This window comes from Achroia grisella, unplaced genomic scaffold, assembly GCF_030625045.1.
Source record: "Achroia grisella isolate CSIRO2021 unplaced genomic scaffold, CSIRO_AGI_Agris_v1 utg782, whole genome shotgun sequence".
Taxonomy (NCBI): domain Eukaryota; kingdom Metazoa; phylum Arthropoda; class Insecta; order Lepidoptera; family Pyralidae; genus Achroia; species Achroia grisella.
Genome location: NW_026713022.1, coordinates 1,786,903 through 1,811,775, shown reverse-complemented (window position 1 = coordinate 1,811,775; position 24,873 = coordinate 1,786,903). Strand labels below are relative to the sequence as shown.

General features: G+C 29.8%; 2 protein-coding genes across 2 annotated transcripts in view; both read right to left on the bottom strand.

Moving 5' to 3' along the window:
* Positions 1 to 11,948, bottom strand: part of LOC131851320 (uncharacterized) — a 35,508-nt gene extending 23,560 nt beyond the window's left edge. Inside the window, exon 1 of the mRNA XM_059201809.1 lies at positions 11,872 to 11,948. Within this exon, the coding sequence (XP_059057792.1) occupies positions 11,872 to 11,874 (3 nt within the window). The 5' untranslated portion in view covers positions 11,875 to 11,948. The remainder of the gene's footprint in view (positions 1 to 11,871) is intronic.
* Positions 11,949 to 23,501: 11,553 nt separating this feature from the next.
* On the bottom strand, positions 23,502 to 24,565 carry LOC131851276 (uncharacterized). Its single transcript, XM_059201754.1, has one exon. The coding sequence runs from the start codon at positions 24,218 to 24,220 to the stop codon at positions 23,828 to 23,830; it is 393 nt and encodes a 130-aa protein (XP_059057737.1). The 5' UTR covers positions 24,221 to 24,565; the 3' UTR covers positions 23,502 to 23,827.
* Between the last annotated feature and the right edge of the window lie 308 nt (positions 24,566 to 24,873).

Below are 24,873 nucleotides of genomic sequence, written 5' to 3'. Positions count from 1 at the left end.
ACTTGAATAATTTTATGGAAATTAAAGGTATTTTTTTTACCTCTCGTCGTGTCGACTAGGTTGCACTAGCAGTGGACACGAGCTGATATAATAATATAAATAATGCATATTAAACACGAAAGTTTAAAAATATTTATTAAAATGTATTAACATTTATTAAAAATTTTAACGCAGCCATTTCGTGAATCTTTTCCGGAAATTTTAAATATATAAACCGTAAAAATATTATTGACGGAAGGTTTTATATCCATTCTAGTATTATACATACGAAAGTGAGTCTGTCTAAATATTTTCACAAATAAACGGCTGAATTAATCTTAATGAAGTAGGCCATTTTTGTCTCAAAAAATAATCTGCAAAATAGATCAGACGAAGTCGCGGAAAAGATCTAGTTATGTAGCTACAAAGAAGGTATGAACATCTGAATAAAAGGGACCTAAGTGCCTTTAGTATTCGGTAGCTGAGGTATTATTCATTGTGAAAAGAATACTCAGTTTGGTGCATTGCGTTGCAGATTATGTATATGTAAGACCAACGTAGCTTTATTTTTTTAGATAACATTTGCTTTTAATTAATACATTTGGCATTTTCATAGCTTTATATTCGAAATTCATTGCTTTATAATTCGATTCTCAATATCTACCGGTTTACTGCACCGTTTCAACAGGAAATGTTATAAGTCAACATAATCCGACAGACACAATGTGTTCAAGTCAAACAAAAAGTTATAATTTGCTCTGTACAGTGCTATATACAGATGTATTATCTATGTATTAGTAATTTGGATAAATTTCATTATTTCGTATAGATTTGTATAGATATGTGTCCTATTTGCATTTTAAAATAATATAGATTAGAAACGTAAATGAAACTTAATACTATATTCCTAACATATTTAATGATATAAAATGCAACGTTATGTTATTAAGTAGACAATTTGGTAATGTAATATACACAGTTTAATTCATCTGATAAACAAAATATTTTCTTACATTAATATTTCTAAAATACAAGTGAAATAAATCAATAAAACCGCTTTTTATTTGTAGCAGCCAAAACTTAGCCTTTATTGTAAACTTAAATCATCTTCTATTGATAATGGCAACATTATTTATGCTAAACTACGTTTTGCTTATAGAAAAGTAAATTGTGTTTGACCGTTACCAGTTAAAATTCGTCTGTTGTCAATGGTTTGTCGCAAAAAACTTGAGTTTATTGAACCCAGTAATATTCTTGCGGGCTATTAATTATTAGGAATCCTTTACACGCACCGCTGCACCTGGATTTCTTGGAAACTTATTAAGAGCGCTCGAGACAGTCACAAAAAAACTTGTTGCGTCCAAATTTGCTTCCAAAAAATTTGCTTTCAAAAAAGGCACCTTCCCTGTTTTGATGGTTCTACAATATTATCTATATCATAAATGTTTCTATTTTGCTCAATAGGCAAAAGGAATTTATTAACCTCTTTTGGAGTGGTCCCGTATCGATGTATTTTATTTCTTGTCGTAAAGATCATTTATTGAAGATAGCCGTATAGATCAAGGTTAGGTACTTACTATGCTGGAACCTTTTGGACACATTTCCGGCTCTGTATATAGATTTTTATTATACTTTGATTACGGATAAAGATTTCCAAGAGCAATCGACCTAAGAAATATAGTGTCATATTATATACGTACTACTTGCTTGAAATTTATTCATTTTGCCTATACATGCTAAGTCCTATTAAACAGTAAATAAAATTGAACTCAATAATAATGTAGTTAGAGTTATTTCTGAAATTTATTGAACTTACCAATTTTTGTGTACGAGATAGCATTTACATGTGTATTCGCTACTTAGGTACTTAAGGTCTTTATAAGTTTCTCTGTCGGCCCCGTAAGCAGACTACTGTGATGATATGTATAATTCAATAACATTATATTGGTTGGTTAACTTAAATACTTGCTGTTACCTATAATTTCCACTGCACAAACTTTTACCCCTTCCAAATTATTTTTTAAGATGTAATCCTAGACATATCATTTATACATTCAACCGTTTAGTAGTAAAAATGTAATAAACAGACAGGTGGACTGACACACTTTCGCGTTTAAAATATTAGTAACGATAATATGTATGTACATATATTAATAAATGTGTCATATTATGTAATATGACTATACAAGCGCTTGATGCATTTTTAAAAAGATAAATTCAAATATTATTATCCACGTATTTAATACATTTTAACACAAAATTACCTTCGCATTATGTCAGCAAATTCTATTAAATACATTAAAGCGAATTTTCCTGGTTACTATGAATCGTATAAAGATATCAAAAAAATTGTGCTTTGGTATTTATAATAGTAGAAGTTATTTGTTGTATATTTTATATTAAATTCATATACGATAAGAGAAATGACATTGTAAGATGACTCTGGAAAAGCAACACATAAGTATACTTTTGGAAAGGTATCACGGGTATCACATAATACAGTCTATATAAATTAACAGCACTACGAACATGCAGTCCGTAATGCTGTTCATGTATATAGGCGATGGTGACCGCTTACCATTAGGTGGACCGTCAGCTTGTTAGTTACTTTAATTACATAAAAGAAAGTATTATTAGACTGTTGCCACCGGCGTGAAAACATTCTACATGTTTACCAATTAATAATTTAACTTTCCTCTATTTTTTTATTTAATATACTAAATGTATTTTTGATAAATACAATTAATATTATGCATGTTTTAGTAATTTAAAGAAATTAAATATTTATTGAAACAGTGAATAAATTCTGTTTACTTTTTATAGACAAAGATATGAATCTAATTATTTTGTTTTATTTTTATCTTCCGATGCAAAAATATGTATTAAAATGATACAATAATAAATTTATTTACAATTTTTACTGTCACTATATAATTTGAATTTTATTTAATGTTGATTTATGTAGAATAAAGGATTCAGGGTAGTAGAAGTTACATCGAACAGAAAGTCAAAAATTGAGCAACAAGAAGCAGGAAGAAATCTGAATATAATTATTATTACCAATTCAATCATTATTATTACCAATTCAATCACGTGTCTTTGTATATAATATTTAAAAATTAATTTCAAATGAATACGGGGCTAGTATTAAATTTTTTTTTTATCAAAAGTATAATTGGATATTTTAATTTCCGAATAATGTGAGCGCCTTTTGATGTAGACTCTACATTAATTATAAATTCAAAGAACCTGATATAATTTGTGTCAGTGGATTATTATATTTATGCAAGAGTAGAAAGACTTTATATGCCATAAATATCTAATTTTATAATGTTTTACAAGAAAAAAATGTAAGAGGTCGAAAGTGATTTTGATCGTTTGACAGTTTTAATTATAATGTATTTTTATGTAATTGGAATAGCTATTAAAGGTAGTCTTTAAAAATAATATATACATATAAATAAAATTGGAGTGACTGTTTGTAATATTGAAATAACCGTTTTTTACTACATGCATATGAATATAAATACCGTACACACACAACAAAATATATTTTTTTTAATATTTTTTTGTTCCGGCTAATCTCTGAAATGGCTGGACCGATTTTAATGGGACTTTTATTGGCAGGTAGTTGATGTAATAAGAGGTAACTTTGGCTTCTTTTATTTTAGAAAAATAAAGTTAATTTCCACTCGGACGAAGTCGCGGGTACAGCTAGTCATAAATAAAGACTATGCCGTCTAGTCTTCTACGATATTTTGTTAAGAATTGTGGATATGCTGTATATTTCTTTGATTTTAGGTTTCTTCATGAATATGATGCCTGTACCTACAAACCAATCCTTATTGTATATCTTTACTCACTGGATTTATATTATTTTGTTCAATTCCGTGCACTAAATATTGTGGATTTACACGTGCTCCTAGCACTAATATTCAGTGCGAAAATGTCATCATAGTTACTGGAAGCGCTACGACCTTCTCTATTAGTGATCAAATTCTGACCATTATTGAGACTACATCCATATTGCGACAGGTGATTCGCCTCTGAACGAGGCATTATCAGGCATTGAATAGAATTCGGATATAGCTTGGAAACCTAGTGTTGGCTGTTCGGCGACCAAGCTGCAGGTCGGAATTTGGTTGCCATTTGGTAAAGGAAGTTGGTTTCGATGGCCTCTCTAACCATTCTTGGTATATAATGTTGCTCTGATGTTAATAAGGTAGACGAATATACCTGCCTATCATTTTATTTACCATCTGCTCTTCAGTTTACCCGTGATCATAGCGGTTGTAATATCGGGAAATCAATAAAAATAAATTAAACAAGGTAAGATCCCGTCTTTTTCTAACTATTAAAAACTAATATATATTATATAATATATAAATATATATATAATATATTGTAATAATATTTATTATTTATTAATAATAAATATTGCAAAAATGCAGATTCTTATAAGCTTCGAATGTGAATTGTTAATAATAGCCTTACATAATGGGGCATGATGTCAGTTTTTGTCAATAAATCCCGTGCTGTTATTAAAGTAATTTGACCATGAATTTGATCATCTAGTGATTAAATATTTAGATAATCATTATATTTACGTTTATGATGAGGACTAACCATTTTGCATTTTTAATATCATGTAGTTATATTGATGCTGCTAATTTTTGGCCTTGGTTGGATTTTTTAGGTCCAAGAATGGCAAACAAGCTGATAGCCCATAAATCAGTATGAGCCATCGGCTTGTTTGCCATTCTGTAACAAAGTTCCCTATATTCTGAATACTTGGGATTACTTAAATGACAAACGTGCATGGCAATAGTTGTTCATGCACGGGAATTTCATACAATTGAACGTTTCTTATCCGTTCTTTTCAATTGAATCTGTGTACTGACCCGAATAGTAGGGAAAAAATATTAAAAAAAAAACTGGACTTCCATAAGCGGTTAAAATGTCCGACATGAATAAATGATATTTGATTGATTGGATATATATACATAAACAGCTCAATGTACCTCATAACGTGTTGCCATTCCAAAGGATTAACATGTTATACCATAGTAAAGAAACCCTCTACCCTTCAACAGAAACACCGCTTAGTAAGCTGTTTTACAGCATTCTGAGGACAGACAAACTATCTTTCACTTTATATAAAATCTACCTCAAACTATTGTTATGTTGTATACTTTATATAAAGTAAGAACAAATTAACAGATTTTTTAATTACACATTTTATGAACTTTGGCGAAAAAGCCGACCAATTGAAATGGACAGTACATATATTATAATAGTATTATTAAGCATACTTTTTTTATTTCCACTATGCTATAGACTACTGAACTTGAACTTAATTTTATTTGTAAATTTGACAAATGTGAAGGAACAATAAAATTTATAACGACCAATTTTTATTTTATTTGTAATATTATCATGCAATAATTATAAGAATAACTGCTCAGGACAATTCACACAGTACCATCTAGTGCTAAGCCAAGTACGGCTTGTGTTATGGTTACTAAACAACTGATAGATATACTTAATTTTTTTGGTAAATATATAAATTCAAATTCAAAAATCATTTATTCATGTAGGACATTTTAGACGCTTATGAACGTCAAGTTTTTACATTATATATTTTTTTCCCTACCGTCCAGTTTGGTATTAAGTATAATGTTCAGTATTATATACACAGTAAACACCAGACCAATACAAATTGTAATCATATTTAAGAATACCAATGGTTGTATCATGCCTCGCACGCATACAATATTTACATATGAAGTCTTGAACGAACCCGCGGGCATGTGAAGAAAGTTGGTGTGTTAAGCCTAAACTACCGAAAATCTTTTTCGAGATTATATAACTACTAATACGTCTAATACTACTTTATGATATTGTTTAAAAACCTCTAATACTACATAGTGTGATTGATCATAGTGCAACTGTTTATAATATTTATAATATAGAAAGTTTACAAATTAATCAGCAAATGTTTAGGTAAGTATGTTAAAAAATGTGACAATATGCAAATTATGGATACGTGTACCTAATGCCTTTTATACGTATTAGATTACTTGTTATCATTTATCGTGTGACTTCATTTAGGATAATTAAATTTCATAAGCATCAATTATTGAGCAGATAGCAAAATTCATTTTGCTATTTATCAGAATATAATCTAACTGTATCTATCAGCCTTATTATTGATAATTAATATGCATTATACTACTAATGAATCGTTGTTGTTATTGTATTACCGACACCTAAATATCGTGTTTTAATTTACAATGTTATTTTTTTGCTTTAAATTGTTAACAACTAAAATCAATAAGAAAACACGACTAGCATCTTCAAATACATAATCTCAACCGTTGACGAGTTCTTATTGGTTTTCCAATTTTTACATCATGGTTGAACAAGATATTTAAAGAAATTTCTTTCAATTAGTTGTTTTTCCAATGTTATACATCAGGTTCAAAAGATATTTAAGGAAACTAGCTGTTATATTTATTTCATGCTTTATATATTTATAATAAAAGTAAAATTGATTGACAGATAATTATGTTATCTGTGCTAATAATAAATAGATAAACAATTCCGCAGTAATATTATTAGTACCGTATGGTTATTTCACACTGCTTATAATTTGTGATACAGATATTGTAATTCATAACATCCAATAAATATATTAATATAGTATGTTCATGACTGATGGTGCAATGACCTAAAGGCGTACAAAAGCTGGTTCGCATCGCCCAGATTAAAAAAATGGAGAGGAATAGGGAAGACATTTGTCCTAGTGAGGCAACATAAGTTAATTATGTCATAACATAAGTTAATAATAAGTGAATAACGCATGAGCTGACGAATTTCATAGTATAAGCTTGGGTATACGCTTGTATTTTCGCGAGTATTGTAGTACGCTGCAATATCAACTCCATTTTTTTAACTCATCAACTAATCTTACTTGATAGTTAGTAATTGATATTTCTATTGTTTTTATTTCTACTTAATAAATAATTGAATACGATACTGATATAATATGTGCTAATTATTGTTTCTTTGTTATGAAAGTTCTTAGAAACATTACGTATGTAATCTATACATTCAATTTTTAATTTAATCACGATATTTATTTTTTGATAATATTTGCTAATACATGACTACCAAATACAAGGATTTCTTTTATTACATGTTTCGATGTTTTTAGCTACGAATGCTTGAATACATATTTACTAATGAACGACTTTATTTTATGAATGTATATAAAACATTTTTCTCACAGAAAATGTTGTCATTCGAAATGATAGAAAATGAAATCTACAAAATATGCCCTAAGTATACGCAACAATTAGAAAACTAATTAATCAATTAACTAAAATGTCATTAGGACGCCATTTTTATTTGGCTATTATCGCTCTTTCTTTATATGCGAATTTTATTACGAATTACAAAACAATTAGGCTCGGCACAGACTGACTGATCTTAATTGATTAATTGATGTGCTCGTAATGATTCAATGTTTAGAGCCATAATTACAAACAAACTTTTTGCCTGGTGTTTCAAAGAATTAATATCTTCACATCTTCCAAGAATAAAAATACAATTTTAATTTTATTTAAATGTTATCTTAGCCAGTCATTTTTTTTGTTTGTTAACCGATAACACTACGAGTAATAGAAGAAAATATCCAGACCGATATAAACAATCAGGATACAAGTGTTTGTACTTTTCGAGTAAACGATCCCTCGATAATCAAAGTAAGGCAATGTATAATATAAATTCCTTTTTAAACGCGCAGTGCAACACTATTATAATTTTTATTTAGGTATACCTCGTGGCGAAAATTGAATGAATTCGAGTAAAAAGTAATCTATAAATCGGATATGCTCGTATGATCTATCTGTGTACAATATTCCATTTGAATCCGTCTAGTTATTTTTGTGTAAAAACACAGTCCGCTAAAACATTTGCGGATAGAATATTACCAAACATTATAATGTTAGATGTTAACAAAAATTAAGCAAGGTTATTTGAAAATAAGATGTAGTATCGTCAATTTCAATGCAATATTTGTGTCCACAACAGGTAGAGTCACGGCCATATGTATGTATATATTATGAGCTTCATTTTCATATATATGTATAGATATATATATCGTATATTGAAATGCACATTGTATTCAAACGTATTTAAGGGCTTATAAATTAATATAAAAAAACATATTAATTTTAAATATAGAAATAAAAATATATATTGACAAATCGTAAATGTAGCGAAAATTATTTGCTTGTGTGTTAAGGTTTCATGTAAATAAGTTTTATAAGATTACTGAAATTGAGAAAAATACTAAAATGGGTGAAAAAATAATTTCACTAATACATTTGAGTACGTTACTATTTTATTTATTGTTTTATTGATTTTATTTATCATTGGCGTTTGATTATCAACAACAAATGGGCACAACTCATTTTAATTATTATATTAATAACACATATTACAGATATTTTTTTACAACACTATTTACAGCAAAACTTATAAGAAAATTTTGCTCTTTATGTAAATAAATGTATAGGTGATGTCTGTAAAAGATGCCCCCGCTATCAGAAACTTAATGTTAAAGCCTAAAGTATGATAATAGGAGAGACCTATGTGTTACTTTAAGCGGGAATAGAAAAAATAAGAAACAAAATTTAGTTCCCTTTTTTTATTTAAACAAATAGCTAAATAAACTATCGACATGTGGCAACTGTCACCTAAATTCACGAAGTGTGTTTCCACTGTTTTGCTTTACTTAGATTTTTCCTAAATCTCCACAAAATCCAGGTTTATAAGAAAACATCCGTCAATAAAGAATCCAACATTAACATTAATAGATATATAACTCAATAGGTGTTATTATATTTGAAGATGACCCATATTGTGCTGCTTGTTATATTTCTTGTTTGTTATAGTTTTCTTATGCCTGTACGGAAGTGCCAAAATTGCCTAACATATCAAAGCTCAAATTATCCACGTCCGTGTGATTGGGAAATTCCCCATTCATCCAATCATTCCCCTCTAGCTCCTCTTCATCCCCAAGGGGAAAATAATCCCTCCAAAAGGGGAGAAGAGGAATTCCCACTATGATCTATATCTGTGGGTGTACCACAGGCATAGGTCAGATTGGGAATTTCCATATATGACCATCTCCATAATCTATAATTTACATATATTCGAAAAAAGTCTTATATTTGTAGTGAAATCAATTTAAAAAAATGCAAACTGTTTCGCTTACTGTTCTATTATATTATTTACTTAGTCTATTTTAAGATTGATTAATTATGTATTAATGTTATAAGGCAACCATTGTATTTTTATGTGGCCGTGAAACCCTGTCAGAGTTCTTTACGTCAGTTTGTGTTAATTTTGACGACAGTACAAGTTCAATCAACTAACTTATAAATGCTAATTGAAGCACATATCTACGAGTATTGTTTAATTTGTATAAATTAATTACTGACTATTGAACAATTGTGTTATTGATAAAATATCATGAGATCTGTATTATACTAACAAACTAGCAATTACGAAGACTAAGCAGGCAAACTGAGTCTAATAACATATCTATATTCATTGATATGTATATTCAGAAATATTGATTTCTGTCGAAGTCGTGGTAAAACTACAGGTGACAAACTCTCAAATCCATAAATTCTACAAACTCTACCGCCGCGCCGTCTCTTGATTTAATTAGGTCTTCATCAAGTGTTTTCATCACCGGAAAGTTAGCCAGAAATATAATTTGATACACAATATTTTTTGCCGTTGCCAAGAAGAATAGAACTCACATCCTTTGAAATCGTTGTTGTAAGCCACTGTGTCATTGAGCTCTCAATAAATAATGGAAATATATATGTACAGACAAAAAATTATGTAACAAAAATGTTTTCTGTTTCAGACAGATCCGTCATTCACAGGTACATTCTGTATATATTCGATGATACAAAAGCAATAATTTGAAACTATATGAAAAGAGTCGTTTTGAAATTGTGTCATTTTGAAAATTCATCATTAATCCAAAGCGTTTAGGTTCAGTATCGGTTACACGACTCGTTCGTTTTAACATTTTAAAATGAGAATGTGGTCACGTGGAAGTTATTTCATAGACGCACTATGATTTTTTTACCGCGCTTTTTTTCCTCTTATCAGCTTTCGTATCACATGTCAGTATTACTGCTGGATATAGGTTTTTCCCATTGACATCTGTCACATTTGATTTCCTTCTTTTCACAGTTATTTTATATATTTAGCATTTATAAATCTGAAGTCTCGTTTGTTGTCTTTGAAGTTTTCTAGAAGGAATATGCCTGTTTAAGTAGTTCTATAGGATATTGGATGATCGACGAGAAATATGGAAAGTATCTCAAAATGTGGGATATTGTGAGATACAATGGTTCATAGCGGCTTTTTATGGTGATAAAGAACATAGCTATAATATATATTACATTTAATTAAAATATCTATCTAGCTATAAATTCTTCAAAATTTTCGTTTGGAATTTAAATTCAAATTTCGAATAGAAGTTATTAAAATTTAATTAAAATTCTCAGTGCGGATTGAACCTGCATATTATACGTGTAATTACCAATGCAGGTGTGTGTGTATTTCAAATTGTCAGCTCAATTATAAAGTCCGTATTTACCTTATTTTCGTATAAGGTAATTCTCATAACCAGTTATGTATCATAGTCATTTCATTCATACCATAAACAGCCGACTACTAAAAAAGGAGGAAATTCGTATTAATACTTTTTTGCATATACCCTTGTTACTCAATATATTGACGAATTTTGACTTTTCCTTATAGTATATTGATTGTCCTCGAAATTTACTACAATACTATATTAAACATAATATTTTTATATAAATTAAAAAACGCAAAGACTTGAAATTATTCACTATAACTATAAATTAAATATGATTACTAAATTGATATAAAATTAATTTATATTTTCTTACATTAATTTAATAGGATATTAATTTGAATGATGAATGACTACTACATTTATAATTGTAATAATATATTCTTAGGATAATAATTTTCATGATTGTAATTTTTGTATTAACCATGTGCATACGACCGAAATTATGTATGGCGTCTTACGCCATACATAATTTCGTCAGGACTTTAAGAGGGGAGGTGATCGACAATGTATGAAAATGTGTATCCTTGTATGGAGGTAAACAATTATAAAATCTGGAGCCCTTCCCATCAAACAACAATTTTTAACTATTAAAATGTGACCTCTCTAAAATTAGCTAGAGATAATTTATGAATAGACTCTAAGATCAATAGATGTTTTATTTATTCTCCATAAAACATACAGCTATTGCATCAGTGATCGTCCTAGCGAACCGGTAACTTACTGGAAAGGATGTGGATGATGGATGGTGTGCAATGAATGATCGTCTTTATCATAACCGTCGTGTACGGTGCCAGTGAACACGTGTTTGTCTGCATTTTTTTATTTAGTCCAATAAATGCACGCACACTTAATTCTGCTGACCGACTATTTTATGAATGGAAGTGTATCACTTGCATATACGGACGAAATGTGCATTACATATAATGCAAATGTAACATTCTCTTATCTGTGGTAACATAAACCATGCTGCAATATTGGTACTTCTTAAATACACTGTCGATAATTATTTTGTTAACTATATTTTAAAATATAAATACATACCAATATGTCACGTATTTTCTAAATATAATTACCGTAATAAAATTACTCTGATAAACACGTGAAATTCAAAATGCTAATGCAATTCGAAGGTCCTATTTGTATCGGTAAGTCACGGTAATTAATTATATTTGACACAGAAAATAAACACAATCACTCACCATTATTAAAAAAATAACACGCGAAGAATTTTTGCGGCACAAAGCAGTACGTGGTACGCGCACCTCAGAACGCAGCCCGGGCACGACTGACTGTTACCATCGCGTGCGCAGTTTCTTTTAATTGATAATGAATGATAACACATCGCTTAATAGTAGCAATAAAAAATACATAAAATATATTTTTTAATGCTACTACACATATAAAATTGATCTTTGGCAAATTGTCGTCATTCTGTATGTATGATTTTTGATTTCTTTCCTGGATATGACGATTGCTTCTGATAAGAAATAGTCGGTAAGTTAACAATTTTTATTGCGTTTATATATTTAAATGTAGATATTTAGGAAAACGATAAAAAAATATATATTTATAATGTAGTATCTTGACGTTATGTTATACGAATAATACATACATAATATAAATATAATAAATAGGTCAATATCAGAAATAATTTAAATAGTTATGAAAGCTAAATAGACCACGAAGCGAGAGATATTTTGTTCTGCCTACCAGATAAAGGGGCTAAATCTTAAATCTACACTTGAAATTATTATAATTTTACCCCAATGATATTGGTTTGTTCGTTTCACTAGCAAAGAATTAATTCCATTAGTGGTGAGAACAGTAACTGACATTGTTATCAATTTATTGATTACGTTTCAAACGAACGGTAAAAAGCTGCATTGAATTGAAAACAATATTGAGATTAAACTTCAGAGTAGATCTGCTGATGAAAAAACGCATAAGGATGATTACAAAATAAATACCTTTACTAATTTAGTGGAATTACTTACATCTTTATATAGACTCACAAGATTCTGAAGTTCGAATTAATTGATTTGTATAATTAGAAAACTATTCTAAGACATATTAGGTAAAAGTTAGTATTACAAATTAGAACAATTATTTTCCAAATCACGTTATTAAATAATTAACTATAGTATGGTATACTGACGATTATAATAAACTTCATGTAAATCTAAGCAAGAATGTTTATTTAATATTTCGGAAATATCTAGGAGTGGACACTAATCGACATGTTATTACTATGTTTTCCTTATTGTTAAACAAAATTACAATTTTATTGCATTTAATGTCAGTTTTCCTCTGTTCTAGTACAATTTGACTAGATCACTCACTTTGTTATCGTTCTATAATTATCTCTCCCTTCAGTATATTCTCATTTCGCTACTCATTCTTCTTTTAAACAATGTGGCAATCTATGTAGTTTAGAATAATCAAGTTTTATTTTAATTGTAACGTCAATAAATATTTGTGATTGATAGTAATTTTTTCACTTTCAAATAAAAAATGTCTCTAAATATTAATAACTTGGATATGTATTTTACAATTAACAAGTATTTCAAGTATAACTAGGTACTCATATAATAATATGTGTCATTGTTTTTAATTTACTTGATTCTATAAATTCCAATATTACAATTCTTCCAACGACATGTATTGATTCAAACATTGCTTGTAAAATAGAGTAATATTCTAAATTAATTAATTATACTGTTACATCATTACCCTCATTATGTAATAAAAGTCTTGTTCAAATGGATTATTGCTTAAACGTCAAGTTCCAGAATTTCATACCTACTATACACGATAATGTATCGAATTCATTAATTTTTGAGTTACATATTACCCATGTATTAAATATCTACTAGTATCCAATACCCTATATTTTGCCTCCTCTTTCATTTATAATTATCTTTCAATTTGCATATATATTATATCATGTTTATAGCTCAAAAGCAGTTGTATGAGCTGCTACCAAATTATCTGCATTCCTTGTTGTAGTATAATACATACCCTATAGAATATATTGCCAGTTAATAAACATAACGATAGTAAAGAAATTTTATGTCAGGTTTGGTTTATATTCTATTTAAAAAAATCCTTACTGCCTATAAATCAGTCTTTATTAAGATAGTACCTACAGTAATTCCATATAGTAAGTACATACCAAAAACTTACAATAACCAAAACGGCTACTAAAAATAGCTTTTAATGGCCAAATTACATAAAGTGGAGTATCTGTATTTTTATGAATTTTTTATGGTTGTTAATCTATTGCTTGTAGGGACTAGTCAGTTCAGGTTACATGTACTAATTAAATTATTTCCTTTTAACAAAAATGCAATAGCATAATTATATTAGTGGTCAGTACATTCTCCCTAATTTAATTTAAACATAAGCCTGTAATATTGTACTCCGTACAACCTCATTAAAGCTCATAAAGAAGAAGAAGAGCTGATTTTCTAGTCGGTTCTTCTTAGCTCGAAAGCACTCCAACTTTACGGTACGTTTGTCATAACAGTTTCAATAAACCTTCATGAATAAAAATTATTTTATTTGATTTGATTTGTGAGCACGCAAGTCGATACCACAGGTTCACTAATACATATATTATTATATATATAATACACATATTATATCTTTATGTAGTACACATACATATATGTAATATGTACTTATTACTATCTACATCTCACCATTAATTCAACTTTATTTTTCCTAAAAGTATAACTCAGTGTAAAAGGAGGAAAGTTCATATGGAAACCCTACCAAGCGTAATAGCAGACTTAAATCCTCCTCTTAGAGACTCCTGTCTCAATAGACAAGTAGCAAATGTATCTATTGATAACGTATCGATCGCCACGGTACGAGAAAGACCAAGTTATCGTTGTCTCGTTCTATATAATGCCTTAGATTGCGATAAATCCAGTCATTATCGATAGATTGGATATCTGCCCATAATTAGGCTGATAATTTGTTGATTTTATGATAATGATGTATAAGTTTCTGGATCTAACTTGTATACCCACTAACAATACAAAAGAACTTGTGAAGGATTTCTTTGCGTAAATGTATATTCAAAAGGTGCTTTTAATGAATTACTAAACAATGCGATAGCTTTGAAAAGCAATGGGATCTTAATGATATTTTGTTTAAAAATAATAGTTGTAAATAAAATGCCGGAGATAGTTATTTGTATGTCTGTAATTTTAGGTATATACTGACATAAATTAATAAGTTGAGATTTGTATTGTAATTCTAAATAATTTGAATTTATTATTATAAGTTATGATTGTTTAAATTAAATACGACAAAATTGGAAACCGGAAAACTGTAATTGCCCCAAGTTACACAATATTTTTGCCAAAATTTAATACTATAGTATATAATATCCATGACGAACTTAAAAATCGTTGTACATTAATGGTGACATATCTAGAAACTGGTAACGTAATTATTTAACTATTCGTGATACGTCTAGACACTGATATCTAGGCTGACATTTTCTAAAATGGTAAGTAGGTAGTACCTTAGTTGATGTACTCGTACCAGTTAACAAGTCGTAAACCTGTATGTTATGTTCTTACCAAGTAGATATACTGTTGTATGTAATGCGAATGAAGATGCAAGCATGATAGTTTGACATACAAGACAGACATAAATTGGTACCATACCGCATATAAACAGTACAATATTCAATGACATTTGCACTTCCATGGTATTTGCTAAAATTTACTAAGTATATAGACATAGAAGAGATACAGGATGAAAAAAGGCTATTAACTACTATAGAAAATAGATGAGGGAAAATGTGAGGACACTTGATACGACATTGATACTTGATTACATAATACTTTATGAAAATTATTATTGTGGGAAAAAGAAAAAGGAAAGAGAAGGTGGAGAAGACTACATGATGATTAAAAACAAAATTTAAAGAGCATGATGGAAGATCGTGGAACTTCACTCCACGGACAAGTGTGTGGCTGTTAAATTATGAATGAATGAGGATTGTTAGTAATGGGTACTAGTTACCTACCTCTACAGTTTTTTTTATACTCATATATTTATTTATTTATTTTAATAAGGTTAGCTTCTAGCTTGTCCCATTTGTCATAACAAATAACTGCTCAAAATGCATTGAAAATACTTTAAACGACTAAAATTATATTATATTAAACACAAACGGCAGAGCGTAAGTAACCAAAAATGTCCTAATTGTGAATACGACTTTGACGTTTACTAAACTTTGTTGTCTAGACACGCTCTACGAAATTCCACTAAATTACTAAAAGAAGCTGCATTTTTTACAACTCTGTCATGTCACCTTGTCTCTATAATTTTATTATTTCGTTAGTCAGACAAAAATTTTACAATAACATTGTTTTTATTGCGAACTTCTATTTAATTTAATTGAAGAAGATTAGGTTGTATTAGGTATATTGTTATTCTATAGAAAATAATGATACTATGTATTCGTTTTTTTATTAAGTTAAAACTAAATTATCTTAGGAAAATAGAGACAGCTGGATGCAAAATGATCTAATTTTTTGTAAGTATGAGTGACTGAGTAAAAGATATAAAAAAGGACCTTGATATAGAACCATCATGTCTTTAACCTCCCAAAACGAAATGACTTGGTGACGTCAGTAGGTTTTGGCAGAATAACAAAAACACCAAAACGTTTTGTATCCGACGAACCATGTAATTGCTTTATAAATATATAAGTAGCACATAAACGCCTATGTGGACAACATATTAATGTAATCGGTGGATAATTTGAGATATTAGCTTGAAAATCGTTCCTGAAAAAGTATTGTACAAAGCTGAAATAACGGGTTACGAAGGCTCATGCCTCCGTACCCTGTTATTTGCAGACATTCGAATTACCTAGTGGTGCTGTTCAAGTATATAGGTAATAGTTGTCACATATTCGCAGATAGGCAGTCAATTGTTTGATAATTATTCTTTTTAGTTTATCTGGAGTTAAATTAAAAAGAACTATCCAATACATATAATACTAGGCATTGCCGCATGATTTCGAAATAAAAATGAATTCTACCTATAAAACTGGGTTAATATAATATTACTATTAGTATTAGAATCTTTAGCCGTTGTTTTTTTGTAAATACACACATAATATACATAGAAAACACCCAGACCGATACCAACAATCGTCCTTTGGCCTACAAAAGTTTGCATCGTGCGAGGAATCGAACAGGCGACTATCGGAAATAAGGCAGTCAAATATCTACCACTTAATTTCTAATCTATCTTATTTAAATCCAATTTATATAAATTTAATATTACTTTTTATAAACAATAATAACTGAATTTCTTGCGCATATTTCACGGTTAAAGTTATATTGTGAATGTGCGTTACGACTAGAAAAAAACTAATGGTAATTTTTATAATTCCTCAAGCATGGCCAAAACAACTATGTTTCATTAATGATAATTTTCATAATCTGTACCAGTAGATAGGCGATATTCTATCCACAGAAGGGTTTTAGTAAAAGTTATGTCTACTAAATATGATTAGCATTGGAACTAGATTTATGCATAAATTACGATACCTCTTCATAGACTGTACTCGATACAGACATGACTTGTTTACTAAGATCATGCTTAGTAGCTTCATCGTAGCTGTATTCACAAAGTTTTGATTGGATTATGCAAGATAACGTTTAGCAACTCGGAAGTTTTCTCTTCAATTGAAAAATAATCTGTACATCTGAGTATTCTCAGTTAGAGAATATAAATAACGGTGAATATACATGTAACTTGGCATCTGATCTGTTGATTAAATATATTAGATCCTGAAAACTTGTGTTGTGTCAGCCATAGGAGCTGTAAAGTTTGCTCTAAATGATGACTATAAGGACCTATTGAACTATACCATAGCTGACATAACGAGATATACTACTTAAGTTACTACATATTATGTTGTAGACAAAAATTTACTGCAAAGTTACTGTTATGTTATCCTACTCAATTTGTATTGTTTTGGATCAATAAATAAATAAAGAAAACCTTATCTATGTAGAACAAAGGTTGCGTAACTAGGAGTATTAAATCATAATTTAATACTCCTAGAATACTAATTACTTATTGTTCTAAAATGTTATGTATAATCTGTGGCGGTGTTTTGTTATACTATATAAACTCATATTTCATTATTCATTTTGTTAAGATGTCACTAATGAGGTTATGTTGATTAGTTAGTAATATTGTATGTAACGGAAAATTTGCAAGTCTCCAAGGTTCTCTGTTTCTACATATTGGAATCATGTGAACTGGTTATAAAGATAATTTATAATTGTAACAAACATTATAATTGTGTTTATGCTTATTTACGAAATAAAAATATAATCAATATATATTTGTATAGTCTAAATTTATTTTCATTTTTGAACTACTGTAATCGTAAACTAGCTGGAGTGTATTGAAACCATTGTCTATGGACTACATGAAAGGGACATAGCAGTACCTACATGTATTGCTCATACGTTTTCAGAAATGCAGTCCAACTTTACACATTTTTATGTACGAGTACTTTTTTATTCCCGTGTGCACACTAAATAGAGATGTTCTCATGCGGATGAAAAGTGTTACCAACGTAGGTACACATAATTATTTAACGACAGTTTTATATCTCTACTTAATATAAAAAAAAGTTGTGACGTACTGAAAATATGATATTTTCTGGAATAACTTTTTTCATACCAGCTGTAATAGACTTATACATAATCTACACTAAAATAATAAATAATTTCTAAAAAAGTAGTTTGTGAGTTTAAATGTTTGTGAATATTTTTTTACTGTTAAATTTGACCACTACGTAAACTATTTCAAAAAAGGGGAAAATATTACGCAGAGGTAGTTTCGCGGGACAGCTAGTCTTACTACAGATATGGGTATATATAGTGTTCTATACTCGTAATTTTAATTCTAGATGTCACACATACTTATCTCTAACAAACGGTTTCCAAACGGTTGGAACTATTTGAATATTTTTTTTGTATATTGCAATGGAAAAACACAATTGTACCCGGTAGGTGGCGCTGCTTTACCGAGCAGGACGATATTTGCAATAAATATATATATCTATATATTACTGACGTGTGCTGATGAATATTGATTGATGTTGTATAATGTTTTTCTCGTTCATTTACCTCTGCGTCCGATGTCCGTACAGTGCCGTAATTGTATAACAACTAACAGGTTGAAATGTATTTTTGGTCACTCAATCATCAAGCTATGGGTGAATGATCGACAGATTAAAAAAAAGACTACACTTGTTGTGACACCAGTTCGTCTCAAAAAGCCAAAGGAAACGTAACGAGTTATTTAAATTGTATAGAATACATTGATTTTACTTTACACACTTAGTCACTTCAATCTATAGGTACCTATTTAATATTATAAATGCAAAAGTGTGTCTATCTGTGTCTGTGTTTTATGATTAAGCGATTGGACCCATCTTAATTTTGGACTAGAATATAGGTAGATGGTATTGGTTACCTTTTATTTCAAAAAAATCTGGTGAAGTTGTTTTAATAATCAATATATATTATAGAAATGTAAAGATTAATTAGTTTAGGATGAATCTCTTGAATGAAGTTCAGCTAATAGGATAAGCTATTGCTATAGTGTACGGCAGAAATGTAAATCGTTTTTGCGATATTGTCACAAACATTCAAATAGAGGCCCGCCAAATATGGATCAACTTTACTAAATTATTTAAAATGTGAAATTAGTTTCTTTGTTACATGTTGGCGTCTTAACGTCTAAATCAATTGTCATGAAATTTAGTAGGTATATTCGACGGAGACATAAGCTTATTTTTAACTCAGTCAAATTTGGTTTTTCCGAGTGACAGTGGTGGTAAAAAGGTCGTTATTAAATCAATAACTATGGAGTATTTTTATTTGCTTTAAATTGTTAATTGAGGGTCGAATATTCACTTGTTTTATTTTAATACCTGGGTTAATTAATTAATTATTTAATGACATCACCTTAGTCTTTAAATATGGCAAAAGAATTGTGCGCAATAGTTTAATTATATTATTTATTTATCAGGTTTAATATAATTATTTTTTTAATTTAATCGTATTTCAATCAGCCATCAGTCCACATCATATAAATACCTATTTTTTTTTAAAACCTATGCTCACTGTTTGCAATGTCGTTGACAATCCAAAATTGAAAGATTTTACATAAATTGTAACACAAATGTTTGGCTTATTCTCAAAGTCCGTTATACCCGTACTTTATTTTTTTCGTATTGAATTGAATAAAAATGAAAAATCCTTATACCAGTGTGCAATCAAACTGTACCGCCTGACTGAAAGTTAGAGCAATGCTTCTGGGAAATGTAAAAATATTGCATATTGGAACTAGGGGCTTAGTGCTCGTGGTAAATTAGAAGTCATGGAACAACATTATTTGAGTTTAAAAAATATGAAAGTAAGAAAAGACATGAATAATAATAGCTGGAAGAGAATGCCATACGGCATCATGCTCGCCTGTTGTACACAAGTTTTTTGTTCAGTGAAGTAAAAAAATTAAGCTCTTTCGTTGAATTGGGATCAAAGTCGGTTGAGTTTTATGAATGCGTCGGTTGAAAGAATGCATATTACTCGATATGAATTTATAAGTTACTCGTTAATAATATACTTAAAGTTAATAATAAGTCATCTAATTTGTTGGTGATATTTAATATTTTTATATATATATAGGTTAAAAAAAAGAAAAGAAAAGGTTGATCACAAATGTAACCTTACATCATAAGTAGTTTACTCTAATAAAGTTAAGAAATCATAACTCAGCATCTTTGCTGTGTTATTTTGAATTAAACTATTAATTATTGTGTACTCGTTTTGTACTATTTGCAATCTCAGGATGTCCCATATGTTTACCATTTGTTGTAAGTGCTTTACTTTAGATTTATTGCATTAATTCTTATCAAAATGGTAATATTATCTTGTATGAATATAGATATAATGAAGATAACATTTTAACAATATAAAGGAAATGATATATTAAGATTATTATGAATATATTAGTTCTTAGTTTAATTAAGTGTCGTATTTGTTATTTATTGTTTTCTCGTGTATTTGGGAATTTTACAGTTAATAACATTGTTCCTTAGATTTACAATATTAAATTGAATGTCAATTGAAACATTTCCACTTACTACATTGTTTTGTTGTACGTCATATAGTAGAAAATTGTTTGTGTGGTGATGGAGTAAGGTTTATTTTCACAGAATGATGAAACAATTGATGTAAGGGAACACAGTGTATCGTTAATTTTACTTTGTAATTTAATGCACAGCACTTGCAGTAGCATGTTGAAGTATATTATTTCGTATACAAAGAAAATATATTTACCTCCTTAGTTCCTCCATCCTCCATATTTCTGATGTAGGCTTTATACAAAGTATCTATCGATGTGACCTATGTTCTATGTATGTCTGTCTCTTCGATTTACGCCGAATGGGTTGTTTCATAAGTTATTTCGGTATATATGGTGAGATATAGTACTAAGTTACAGACTACGGAGGCTTGATGATTTAGTTCTTAGTGGCGGTACATAAAGCGGTGTTATGTATATAGGCCGTATAAATCTTTGTTTTCCTGCATGGTATATATATATATCCTTACAGCATGGGGTTTTTCAAGAAGAGGATATTAAGGTTCGTTAAGGGCCGGTAACGCGCACGTGATTCCCCTGGTGTTTCAGGCGTCCATTTACTGTGACCATTTACCATCAGATGCGCCGTATGCTTGTATGCCACCATAGTAGTATAAAAACCATATCTCAAAGATCACTAATTACCATACTACATAGTATTACTGAACTAGTAATTTGTACCGTTTGTAATTTATTTGTTTGAGATTATACAGTTGCAAGTAAAAATACTAAAATATTTTTTATACTACTAGCTTAACATAAGGTTTAGGTGGCAAACGGCTCTGACTATAAACGGTTACAGTAGTGTACACCTGAAATACCGGGGGTATCTTGTGCGCGTTGGCCTACTCTTCTTAAAAACCCCCATGCTGTCGTCTCTCAATTATATGTACATGACTAAATGAAATCCTTTTGTTTCTTGATGATTAGTAATTGTACATAAATCATGTATGTTGTTCTACACTGAAAAAACGATCAAATTAGTCGAGTATTTTTTTTATTTATCTTTATAAAAATTTGCTACTATAAACAAAATTGAGCTAGTTTTGTCAGTAACCATTTTTCAATAAATACTAATTAATAATTTAGTATTAAATTTGAAAGTTCGTTGAAGGTACACATTTATATCTAATTTGGATTTCTTAGTTGCGCCACTGTTTAGGAGGAGGTGTTAAATCTAATCTAGATTCAATATATAATAGCTGGATATCGACATCACCAAGGATAAGAGAGGTTGGTATAGATCGATCAAAAGAAACATTGCAAGTCAGCGAGGTAACGTAACTAGTATCCTTGAAACTATGCCGTATGTACGAGTACATGCGACATAGTAACCTATGTCGCATGTACTCGTACATACGCCATTACCTCATACCTATATTATTACTATGTACCTCAGCTGCGATGTCCGTTAAGATAGTGTTTTTTTTAATAAACTTTTAATAGATTTACATTTATAACCCATCTTTAGGCCCACTTGAATTTGACCTTAGATAAACACCTATGGTCAGACTCAAGTGGCTCAAAAATGCACATCGAAGATTGGTACGGGATGAGTAAGTACAAAATACCATTTATGGGCAGCATCTTTACAGCTTTAATACCTCCAATAGGAGATGGCACTAGAAGTCTAATCTAACTAGATTATCAATAAATTTCTTTGCAAGCATTTCATGTAGTTATGGTAGTTTTTTTCAAAATTGTGTATATATACGTATAGAAACATACAGTAAAATTAAAGAAACTTATCCTTCGAGTCAGTTAAAAAAGCGTTCCTGTAATTTAAATTCATTTCAAAGTAAAATTAAATATAAGTACCAAAGAGTTCAAAGGCTAAAATAGGTTTATTAAATGTTTTAATCTTTTTATGAATAACGGTGTAAATTTGTACATCGCCGGTACACGGAGCACTATAATCGATATCAGCTCGGTCCCGGGTAAATCAGGTCAGTCCGGCTGAGTCGGTGCATGGTTGCAACTCTCAGAACGATGACAACCCTGGTAACAAGTAGGTATTTATACCTAATATAATATTTATATGTAATAATACTTATAGGTGAGTTGAACTATAATTCAGTTGATATTTGCTCTTTATATAAATATCTTGGAGTTTCCCTCAAACCTAAGCATAATAAACAGTTTTTATCCAATTAATAACAAAGAAGAATGTTTTAGGGATGTGTGAATATATCACAGATTAGGATGTATAGGAGTTTGTATAGTGCTTTTTTAGGTACAATGAAATATAATACAAATGTATAGAGTTTAAGTCAATATTATATATATATATGTGGGAATGAGGATTCGCGAATAACAGGATGATTATTTTATAGAACTCCTTTTATTTAAATTACAAAAAAAAACATTTACTATGATACATGAAACGACCTAACTATATGGCAGTCTACGAGGAAGAGAGCGATGCCCATCCTCTTTTTCCGTTCATTCCTTTCTCCATCCATTCACTATTTCGTTTCTATCCATTTGCTCCTCTGTTTCCATTCATTCATACTCATTCGTTCCCATTCGTTCATACCGCCAAGTTTCAAATCCTACAACTCGGCCATCCCGCATTGGAGCCTGACCTCAGGGTCCGTCTTTCACTCTACAATTCTTCTAACACACTCTTTTCATACACACCTACTACACACTAAAGCAAAATATAGAATGAAAATACAACTAAACACCTTAAATTAAAACATGACCCTTCTTATAACATAGTTACACAACTTTAACATATTACACAGTACAAAAAATAATAATAATACACAAAGAAAAAAATACAACTGGTACAGTACCTATACTCCTATAATCAAATACAATATAAACTAAGTACTAAAATAGGTACAATCAAATAATCCTTTATCTTCACCATAAGCTAATACTAATGCCTCACAAGGTCAGCCATCAACTTAATTTGAAAATTACAATAATTTGGTAAGTAAATGAGTTTCAAGAACTAACCTCTGGCCACCTCTTCATATAGTCTGCTGAAGTGGACGTCCTCATAGGTCCCTCAGAAGCAATATCGACCTTCAGTACATCATAGCGGTCTCTGCCATTGACTTTAACAACTTTATAAGGTCCTAAATACCTTTGCTTTAATTTCATATTAGTACCAAATTGGGTTCTCTTGATTACTACATAGTCACCAATATTATGTTTAAGGCTTTCCTTGCGTTTTTTGTTATAATTTCGCCGATTTTCATCTTGTACTTTTAAAATTTGTATCTTAGCCTGTTCTCTCGTTTCTTCTCTATTTGTCACAAATTCGTCTCTACTTTCTTCTAGTAATAAACTAAAAATATTTAAATCCTCTTTTTGTTTCATTTTTACACCCACCATTAACTCATAAGGACTGGTTCCTATACTTCTTTGATAAGTACTATTTAGAGCCCTTTGAACTCTACTCACATGCTTATACCACTGACTTTTATCCTCTATGCACAGTTTCGTTAAGACTGACACCAAAGTACGATGAATCCTTTCTACCTGCCCATTTCCTCTGGGTACTCCAGTGGTGATAACAATATGTTGGATATTCTCATCTTTACAATAGTCATCAAACTCCTTGCTAGTAAAAGCCGTTCCTCTATCTGATATAATTCGATCTGGGTTTCCAAAAGTCTGCTGATGAATAAGTAACTTACTTAATGTCTCCTTAGTAGTAGTTGTCTTCACTGGAAAGAGCCAAACAAATATATTGTAAATGCGCCTACAATTGTTAAAATATAATTATACAATTTTGAAGTCTCTGAGAGTGGTCCTATGTGATCAATATGCAATGTACTAAGTGGGATAATGCCCTTCTCTATGGAATTAAGAAAACCTTCTTGTTTTCCTTCTTTCTTCGTTGCCAACAAACATGGTACGCAGGTTACAAGGAAGTTATCTATTTTAGAAGATAAATCTTTTATATAATAATCTACATTTAACATTTCTAACATCTTTTTCTTGCCAAAATGACCATTCGAGTGAATTGTTTTAATAATTTCCAT

What these genes read in the sequence shown, in the direction of transcription:
- LOC131851276 (XM_059201754.1), bottom strand. Translation starts at nt 24,220, where the DNA reads ATGGTGGGTGTAAAAATGAAACAAAAAGAGGATTTAAATATTTTTAGT.